This window comes from Caloenas nicobarica, chromosome 5 (assembly GCF_036013445.1).
Source record: "Caloenas nicobarica isolate bCalNic1 chromosome 5, bCalNic1.hap1, whole genome shotgun sequence".
Lineage (NCBI taxonomy): Eukaryota > Metazoa > Chordata > Aves > Columbiformes > Columbidae > Caloenas > Caloenas nicobarica.
In genome coordinates this window covers 40,289,026-40,299,002 of record NC_088249.1, presented here as the reverse complement: position 1 = coordinate 40,299,002, position 9,977 = coordinate 40,289,026, and the positions used below count along the sequence as shown (strand labels likewise).

The window sequence follows — 9,977 nt, the reverse complement described above, 5'->3', positions numbered from 1 at the left end:
TTGGTTTCTTCCTTGCCCAACTCTAGTTTCTTCTGTCAGGCTTTTTCCTACCCTGGTGTGTAGTACAGCCGGCTACTGAGTTGCTCACATCTTCTTTGGGAACTGCTTCTGCTCAGGAAAGTGGGCCAAGTCGCCACATAGGAATCCTCAATCCAGGGAATTCAAACGACTCATGCAGTCAAAAGACCACAAATGAACTCCATTTTTTCTACGCGGAGAAGGACATGCTTCCAAGCTGATAGGAAGACTCTCTCCCCTTTTGAAATGCAGCTTCTGCTGTTAAAGTTATAGGATGCAAAACTGTGACAGCCCCACCATCCTACCTGCCAACTCAACAGCAATACTAGAAGGATTATCTTCAACTCATCTCCAGTCCAATCAGCCACTTGTTCTTAAAATCACGTTATTGCTCTCTTGCAGCACAGTGCCAGCTGAATTTGTCCCAATGCAGATTACCACTGTTCCTACCTGGGATGGCACCAGTAACTTGAATGAAACCAAGCTTTTTCTAGCTATTATGGACCAGAATATATCTTCTTTTACTTTTAAGAACTGAAAGATGGTATCTGTGGGGATTTTTTTATTTGGTGGTTGTTGGATTGTCTCCTGATCAGAGTTATCAGACAACATAGGCTGTTCCGAGTTAGAACCACTTGTACCCTAGAAACGTATTTGTGGGTCTTATTTCAGCAGAATTATTTTCTTCTCAAAGAAATCTTAAGCTTTTGATAAGGAGTTAAGAAGTCACATCGATTTTTGGGACAGTTTTCATTTTCTTCATCTCCTCCCTTACTCTGATCAGGATTAAATTGGATTAAGAGAACAGGCACATTTTGGTCCTGTTTCACATAAACCTCATTCAGTTTAAGTTTTAAGCTTCCATTCACTCTACCAGGATTTTTCCAAAACGCTCCTGCTGGCAAATCACTAAGTGATTCTTAGCAACCAATCACATTAAAATTATTTAATTCTCCACACTTTCTCCAAAAGTATATGCAAAAACTCCCCAAAAATGCAGAAAATTCAAGCCAGGTTTAAGGATTGGTTGTTTTTTGGTTTAAGTCCCAATTGCACTGAAGCCAAGAATGTATTTAAACGAGATAAAGCAATGCCCTCTAGTGTTCTGCGGGGAAATCTGATACGAGGCTGCCCAAAGCCTTTAAAAATTCAAGCTTAGACTTGCTGTACCATCTGAAGTGACAGCCAAAGTTTTGAAAGCTTATGGCTCACATGCACCATCCTTAGACTGTTTTGCACAAAAGGGCACCCTGGAGAACTATTTGGGATCCTCTCCTTCCCTCCATTGCTGATGCTTGCATCAGAATTTCATGTCAAAAGATGTAGGTATTCTCTGGGCATGCTCTGATGGCTTGAGGAACATCTGGAAACACGAGGGGCTTTTGTGAATCAGGCAAAAGCCTGATCCTTTCCTCCCCAGAGTTCAGGAAATAAATGAAATCACTCTCTTCTCTCATCACCTACAAACACCATCCAGGGACAGTTTTTTACTGTATTCCCACCTGTAGCAGTCACATAACACCCACCCTGCACCTTCCACAAGTGTACCCAGCATTTGGTAGCCTGTGTTACAGACCAACCAAGGCAGGATGAAGCTTTCGGCTTGAAGAGCTCTTACAGAGTTCCAAAGCTTAGTGCATTTCCTCACAGCTGTAGCATTCCCAAGAGACTGACAAATCGCAAACAGAACTACCCAAACTCAAGAAAGATTTAAATAAAGGAGAGCATTCTTAAAAAAAACCCAAAAAACCAAAAAAACACACACACACCAAAACAACAACACAAAACCAAAACAAAACCTGTAGAGCTATCAAAATATTTATTTACACATTACAAAACTCAAATTTGCATCACACAAAGGACTGGGAGAGTTTTTCTAACTGGAGGTCTGAAAAGGAAAAGGCAAAGTCCTTGATGATGGTTGCTCTTAAATGGGCAGCTAGGAGCCCTTGAGGTTTACCATCCATTGCTCTTGAAAGAAACTGCTGGGCTCTCACTATCTAGACAGAATAGAAACTTGAATGCCTTTGATTAAACTTTTAATCACATCAAGTACTTTTAAAATAATTAACAACAAAAAATGCATGTTGACCACTGTGTGTTACTTTATGCACCACTGATCAAAAGGGGCAATATGAAAAAAGATATTAAAATGAAACATCAGTTTTGCCCATGTCCTATCTGAAATAACAGGGTAAAAGATGAAATGGTATATTTTCTGGCAACTGAAGTGGGACTGATACACTTAGAAAACTGCCAATGTACAGACAGCGCCACAGCCATGAGGTTCCCAGCTGGAATTTGTTTCTTGTCTGAACAATTTCAACAATTACAAGCTGCCCTATTAACAGTGTTTCACACTCTTACCAGGACATTCACTGGAGCAAGGTTACTATAGGCATGGTTTCTTTGGAGGGAATCTAGCTTGGCCTGTTCGATAAGTAAAGTGAGAAGTTTAGGTCTTCAGGCCAGGCATCACCCTGCACCTTCCAGAAGAATTTATTCATAAGAACAAAACAAAATAAATAACTTGTTAACAAGTTTTGTTCATGAAAGTAAGTTCTCCAAACAAAAGCCAGCTAGAGTGACCATAGTTCTACAAAAATTATTGGATATAAACAAAACACCCAGTGAGATCACACCTAGGGGAAATTCTGGACTGGACCTGGCACTTCTGATGAGCCTTTTAGGGCACTCTATTTGTAGCTCTTGTGTCTGAGGCGGCAATACAGAATTTGGCTGTAGAAGTGGGATAAAATTGTGCATATTTAAAATTAGGTTTAAGCTTATGAACTCCACTTTTAAACTTAAATTACATTGCCCTCTTCTCAGAGGGCAACCAATACATATTCTAGTTAAACAAGCAGATACTTTTTTTTTCCTCTAATGGGGAGTGGTTACTGCCAAGCATCCTGCTCTGCAAAGAAATTATTTTTGTTCTTGTTATACATGCAACCAAATTAAGGGAGAAAAGAAAGACGTTTAGAGACTATCCAGAAGACAGCCACCCAGTGTTTGCACCACTGCACTAGGAACTATTATTTCTTAGAGGTCTGACGTAGTACATCAGTGTGACTAATCATGTGCAGAGAACACTGTTCTGGAGAAACTGCTTGTATAAATGTTTTTTTTAAAAAAAGCTCTCAGGATCAGCTTCTTCCCTGCTGTATTGTCATTTTATTTGCAAGGGGTATTGTGAGGAAAGGACCATTCAAAACTCAAGGTACAAAAAAAGGGAAAGATCTGGGGAAGACAGAACCACAGTCTCCAGCCTAACTGAACAAAATAGCTTTTCCACTTCCTTCAGTTTATTCAACACTTCAGTGCCTCTCAGACACATTTGTCACCTTCTCTGTGGAGAAGCAGAACAACTCAAAAGAGAATGAAGGAAAATGCTCCAGCATTCATCACAGACGCCACACACATATTGCCATATCTTGAGAAGATGTGTATCATTCTGCAGTGCTGGGAGCATTCCACTAGTTCTTCACTTTGCAAAGATGCCAAGAGTGTCCAGACAAGACACTGAAACTGTCTGAAGAGCACAGAGTTTCATCAGTGAAGCATAAACTAAGCTCTTCCACTCTTCTTGGCTGTTTTCTTGCACAAGTGTTTCACTATGAGACTAGTGCTGGTGCATTCTCCGTATTTTCTTTCTGTGTCACCGTCTGCAGGTACTTCAGTCGCATGGGAGGGAGCTGCTCATAGAGGTCAAATCCCAAAGGGCTCTCTGCATTCAGCAGCCTGTAGTAGAGTAGGTGGTTTTTCAAGGTCTGAAGAAACAAACAGCATCCATTAAGCATGTCTGAAAAGAATCTAATCTTTTCCACCCTGTTTCCAACACAACACAGTGACCTGCCAGATAGTACAATTCCATCACACCCAGCATATTTAATTGCATCATCTTCAATAGAAGAGCTACAAAAGGTGAGTTTCTGCCAAGAAAATTCACTTTTGATTTGCATGAGCTTTCCTCTTCTGAGCACAACTCCACTGTCTCTTCCACAACCCCTCACAATGACTTCTTGCCAGACATCCAAACAGGGTTTTGAGTGGGATCTAAGAATTAGGCCTGGATGCTAAACATAAAAGGCGAAATGACCCAGCTCTGTCAAAAAAAATGATAGACTTTGGCAAGCTCGCCGAGAAAAAGAGAAACTTTACATTTGTTTTGTTCTTTTTGAGGGAAGTATCCAAGGGAGATCATTGCTGATCACTTATTCATAGTTGTGTTAGAATCAACCCTCTAGGATCTCCCACTATCCAGATATAATGCTGCTTGGGCAAAATGTACAGAAATATATACAGAAGATTCATCTAGGTTCCAATGGGCTCAGTGCTTTGAGTTCAACTACTCCAAGAACTGGATAACAGTATTTATAGCCATCTCAGGTCAAAATCGTGCTGCTAATCTCCTCCTATTCTCAAATAAGCAAGGTAGTTAAACACAAATTTCAAAAGCCAAAAGGTAAATCTGTAGGAGTACCATGTCTGAAAAATTTAAGTCCCGGTGGCACAGACTGAACTTTACAGGTCCTACCTCATCCACCAATAGCCACGTCTTCCGCAGCATGCTTTTCCGAGCAGCATCAGTCTCCTGGGAACAAAACACACACTTTGCTTAATATGGCACAATGCTACCTTTGCTGACATGCATACAGCACTCCAGGAGGATGCTTTGCTCACTATGATGGTGCTCCAAAGAGCAGGTTGTTCCATCAGAAAGGGCTTGAGATGGCTGTCGCTTGGATCCTGCCTCTCTCGTCCTTCTCCTGACCTGAAACTCAGCTGACTTCCCAACTTTCAGGTACAATTGTAGGTTAGCACAAGTAAACACTGCTAGAGGACCCAAGGCCATGGGAGGGCTTCTGCTTGGTGAAAGATCACTCTGCACATTAAGATTGCTCCAGGCAGAGGTTAAACCTATTACAAGCTCTCTCTGCTTGATCACCTCCCTCATCCTCTCTGCTCCAGTCTTCCCCCACCATAGCCCACATAGTTTCTGGCTTCAAAGGCTTAGGTAGGATTGGCTACCACTAATGCAAGTGCTTTAGGGTATAATGAACAAGAGCTGCTGTCCAGGGTCAGTGACTCACCACAAGCCACAGTGGACCCTTGGGAAGAGCAGATGCAAAACCCAAAGCTTCTAGCCCTGAGGCTCTGCTATCCATTACTTACCTGCATCGTGCTGTCTTGGGAGAAAATAAAGTTGTTCACATGAGCCACAGCCACCACATAAAGAACAGGGCACCAGGTGTGGCGCAGTGCACCAGTGACCAGCGTTCGGAAGTAGAGTCGCAGGAGGTTCAAGTTATCCTCGGGAGGGGAAGTGTATCGCTCGAGAGGCACAGGAAACTGCAACAAACCCACCCAGATGCAACATTACAATTTTTGTCAGGGTTTAAGTAGTGAGGGGAAGTTCATGACTTTAGGGTGCCCTTCCCCAGCTGTTTGTGTGTGCACTCCCATATAACATAGAATCATAGAATGTCTTGAATTGGAAGGGACCCACAAGGATCATCGAATCCAACTCATGTCCCTGCATGTGACAACCCCACAGTTCACACCACGTGTCTGAGGACATTGTCCAGTCTCTTCTTGAACACTGTCTGGCTTGGGGCCGTGACACCTCCCTGGGGAGCCTGTTCCAGTGCTCCACCACCCTCTGAGTGAAGAACCTTTTCCTAATGTCCAACCTAAACCTCCCCGGCACATCTTCCTGCCATTCCCTTGGCCTCTGTCATTGGTCGCTAAAGAGAAGAGATCAGCACGTGCCCCTCCTCCTCCCCTTGTGAGGAAGCTGTAGACCATGATGAGGTCTCCTCTTAGTCTCCTCCAGGCTGAACAAACCAAGTGACTTCAGCCACTCCTCATGCGGCTTCCTCTCCAAACCCTTCACCAACTTGGTAGCCCTTCTCTGGACACTCTCCAGTAGCTTGATGTACCTCGGTGGCATGACTCCTATATGGAGCAGAGCTGCTACAGCCCACACTGACTAATGTAACATGCCTTTGAAAAAGCATCCTCAAGACCTCTTCAGCTTTATGGAGAGATCTTTTACTGGTGAAATCACTGCAGCTGCTTTTTGGCACAGGTAGGAAGAGTGGTTTCAAAGTGAGGAGACAGTACTTTCAACAGCACCACATCCTGCTGATGTACCAGAGGGGCTTACACTGATCTATGCATTTAGCCAGCAAAGGAAAGCAGATATATGTGCCAGAATTAATGTTGCTGTTAAGTGAAGTTTCCATCATTTTCTGACCTCATTGTCTGGCTTCGAAAAACAGGTTAGAAAAGCTTTTAGTAACAACTTGGTCTTGTTTGCTTCTCCCCTCTCCGGAAGTCCAATTTTTATTCTTCTCAATTTTGAGGTAAGTTCTCTAGGCTAAAATTACGTATTTCACTTTGAAGCATCTTCTTTGCACAATTAAAGACAATAATTGATTTTAGTCAATTCAGAAAGCAGTCTGCCCGCTAGGGTATTCCTACTGCCCACTAGGGCATTTTTAACTCAAGACAAAAAGGGATAAAAATGCAGACAAACACCACCTCCTCAAGTGGTTTTGCTCAAATTTTCCAACGCATGGTTTGTTTTCAAACAACACTGCACTGAGAACATTGTTCAAAGTACTTGCCATTTATAAAATTCCTAAGCACAAGAAAAACAATCTGCTTTGAAATGCTCTCCACTGTAACATGTGCCACAATTCCAATGGTACTGAGGGATCTGGTGTTGAGGGATCAAGACAAGATAAAGCACGTGATGTAGAATTAAGGCTATCAACTGGAATATGGTTTTCAGCTCTGTTCCTACATATATTTGTGGAACTGAAATAGAGACAGGGAAGGGCTACTGGGAACATCAAGAGAACAGAGAGCTTACCATAATGAACAGGTCAGAATATCTTGGCTTACCTGGCTTAAGAAACAAAGGCTCATCTGGCCGTAATGATATAGAAAAACTAGCCTCAGAGCTACTACAACCAGAGCAAAAGCACTGCAACCACACAACGGTAAACTGCTGGTTCACGGTTGTTTGGAAAGAAAAAAAAAATGAAAGGTTATCTTTGCATTAGCAAACTTCAGGATAGATCAGGTATTGTCTGTCAACTGACACAGAACTTAAAGCCATCTAAATTCCATCTCTTGCGCACTGCTCATTCAAAAGAAATGCAGTCCTGCACTTGACAGATCAAATTTTCTTGCCAAGTTACTCAGCAAAGCATGATTCCATTATAACTAAATGTAGAAATATGGTTGAGAGGGAAAATGACTGGTTTACAACATGCATGGAGCAAGGAAAAGGTTCTCATCAAGGTGAGAAAAGACTTATTTAAGGGAAAAGTAATTGCTGGCAGAACATGGGGTGCACACTGGCCCTTCATACATATAGGCCATAAATTAGAAAGTGGTTTTCAATTATTAGACCAAGCAGGGTGTGGGACAGTTTCCACTAAGACTGAACAATTTCACAGCTCCTGCCCTCCACAAATACACACTATCTGCTCTCAAAACAACATTCAACAGGTTTCTGAAAATGATTATGTGACAAGGGCCTGTACCTACAGGGGCTGGACTCTGTTCTTCAGAGACTCTGTCCCTCAGGAGAAAGGGAAGTGCTGAGAGGATGCCCAAATCAAGGTTGGAGAAACCCAAGCAAGAGCCCTGTAACCCAGAAATATGCAGTGACAGGCAAACGCCATAAACCAGGATTACCTGCTGGAGCGGCACTCCCAGTGCCCGCAGGATACTCGTGTGCTCCCCAAAAACAGCGAGACGCAGGTGAACACTGAAACGCTTCTGTAGAGGTAGAAGAACGAAGACTCCAAAGAGTGGATCTCCAAAGGAGACACCTTCGAACTGCTCCAGGAGACTTATATAGAGATCGTGGAAGGATGCCAAACCAGGGAGAGGAGCATCCAAGTTCAGGGAGTCCAATGCCTTGGGTTGGCAATACACAGAGAGAAGGGCAGCTGTGTAGTGGTGGATCGGTGCCTCTAGAAAGAGGTCACCACCTGTGAGGAAGACACACATAAGCCGTGCAAGTTTGGCAGCAGTGGGGATGCTCTGAAGGGTTTTAGCACGCCAGGTTTCCAGTAACAAGACCCACTGCAGGTTCCAGGTCACAGTGTTGACAAGATCAAGTGGGAGAGAGTTCAATACAGCCCCACGTGTCTCTGCATTAGTCACTTTGTTGTAGAGGCTGATAAGCGGAAAGAAAACCCAGTCTGAAGGCAGGATGGGCCCTTTGACCTCAGGAAGCAGCATGGACTGGATGAGGTAATTCCGTCCTTGGTAGGATGCTTGGGAACGTGTAAGGGTAGGCTGCAAGTGGACAAAATGAGAAAGGTAGCAGGAGCGGATGAAAGGCAGATTCTGGTATGATTCTCTCAGCAGGGCACCACGAGTAGCCTTTGAAAAAAACGCTGCCGCAGAGCCAGGCTGTGCCAGTTTGGCACCGGTACCCAGATGCAGGATATCAGAGAAGTCAGCTGCTTCTGGCCCTCCAGCTTTCCCTTCACTGTAAGATAAAGACAAACATCAGTTTAAGAGACAAAAAACCAAAACAAAACACTACTACAATACACCAAACAAACATAACACCACAGAAATTAATCTCTACAGTCTTCCTGGATCAGGGAGCATGGTATATGCGCAGCACTCACAAAACTTTGCACAGCATTCAGCTGTGATAATTCTGAGTGCCCGTAAAGCATCAGCTATCTTGGCATTTACAGGGAATTCACAGAACTACATTTGGAGTTAGCAACACTAAGGCTTTGCCATGAAAAAACTCCACATGCCAGCAGTCTGGTGTGGAGGCTACAACCCTGTCCAGAGAGGCAGTCTGCTTATTATACCAACACAGCTGTCAGGGTGCTGAGATGAAATACCACATATCCCTATGTGAATCAATGAGACAATTCTTGAAACAGTAGCTTTGCAGGTGGTAATGGCAAGGTCAGGGGAACCATACAGACCAGTAGTTAGAAATTGGGGGTATCTTTGTCAAATCCATGTGCCACGATCTCAGACCAGAGACTGGTCATGGTATCAGATTACTTGCCAAATTCTCATGAAATGGCAGCTCTATAGCAGATTTGGTGAACAAAACAACCAAACCAAAACAAAACAAAAAAAACAACAACAAAAAAAATCCTTATTTCTGGAAAACTATAGCATCTCCTTGCAGCACCTTGGTCCAACTTCCTACAGGGATGCACCATGGCAAATTCCAGAGAGATTGTGATGAACAAGATAAACTGCTACCATTTTCTTGAACAAACATGGGAGGCTTCACATTTGAGACGCTCGTGATTTCTTCCGATGCAAGGTGGAAGACATCACAGTTGTCAAATGAGCAAAAATTTGCAGAAGAACTTGTATAATAAGGGTTTAAGGAAGACATAATAAGCTTTTCAGGCTATGTCAAATTCCCAAGTATTTTCTAGACTCACTGCTCTCAGGATGGCAGATTCTTAGTGAGAATCAGTGCTATCAGGAATTGCACAAATCTTACCACAGAGGTGATCAGAAGAAACTAGTCACATTTCTCAACATTGGTACACTGGAGAGATATTTGCAACTGCACCGCTTGTCTGATTAGACGGCTCCATGACTGGAGAATATGCCAATGAGTCACTGAAGTTCAAATACAGGCCCTATTAAAGGCCAAAAGTTATGAAAAAATTGCAGTGCCAACGTGACCTTTTTCAATTTTCCCAAGTATATCCATGTTCCAGACTACAGAAAGGAAAAAATTCAAAGCTTACAGAAGAAACTCTGGATTAAAGGCCAGATCCAGTAGGACCTCGTGAGCCAGATGCTCACTCCCTGGCAACAGCCGGCTTAGCAACACCATGGCAACACAGTGATGGAGTGAGGCATGCTGGGCATAATCTGGACAAGTGCCTGCCTGTACAGGAAACAAAACAACAGGTAAAAGCACTGTATCATTT

At 43.2% G+C, this 9,977-nt stretch overlaps 1 protein-coding gene across 3 annotated transcripts in view; it reads right to left on the bottom strand.

Moving 5' to 3' along the window:
- Positions 1 to 1,832: 1,832 nt before the first annotated feature.
- Positions 1,833 to 9,977, bottom strand: part of RPAP1 (RNA polymerase II associated protein 1) — a 43,723-nt gene continuing 35,578 nt past the window's right edge. For all 3 annotated transcript variants that reach the window (XM_065636677.1, XM_065636679.1, XM_065636678.1), the window contains 5 exons: positions 9,792 to 9,934; positions 7,735 to 8,539; positions 5,197 to 5,373; positions 4,559 to 4,615; positions 1,833 to 3,791 (listed from right to left, as the gene is read on the bottom strand). In XM_065636677.1, the coding sequence (XP_065492749.1) occupies positions 3,636 to 3,791; positions 4,559 to 4,615; positions 5,197 to 5,373; positions 7,735 to 8,539; positions 9,792 to 9,934 (1,338 nt within the window). In that variant the 3' untranslated portion in view covers positions 1,833 to 3,635. The remainder of the gene's footprint in view (positions 3,792 to 4,558; positions 4,616 to 5,196; positions 5,374 to 7,734; positions 8,540 to 9,791; positions 9,935 to 9,977) is intronic.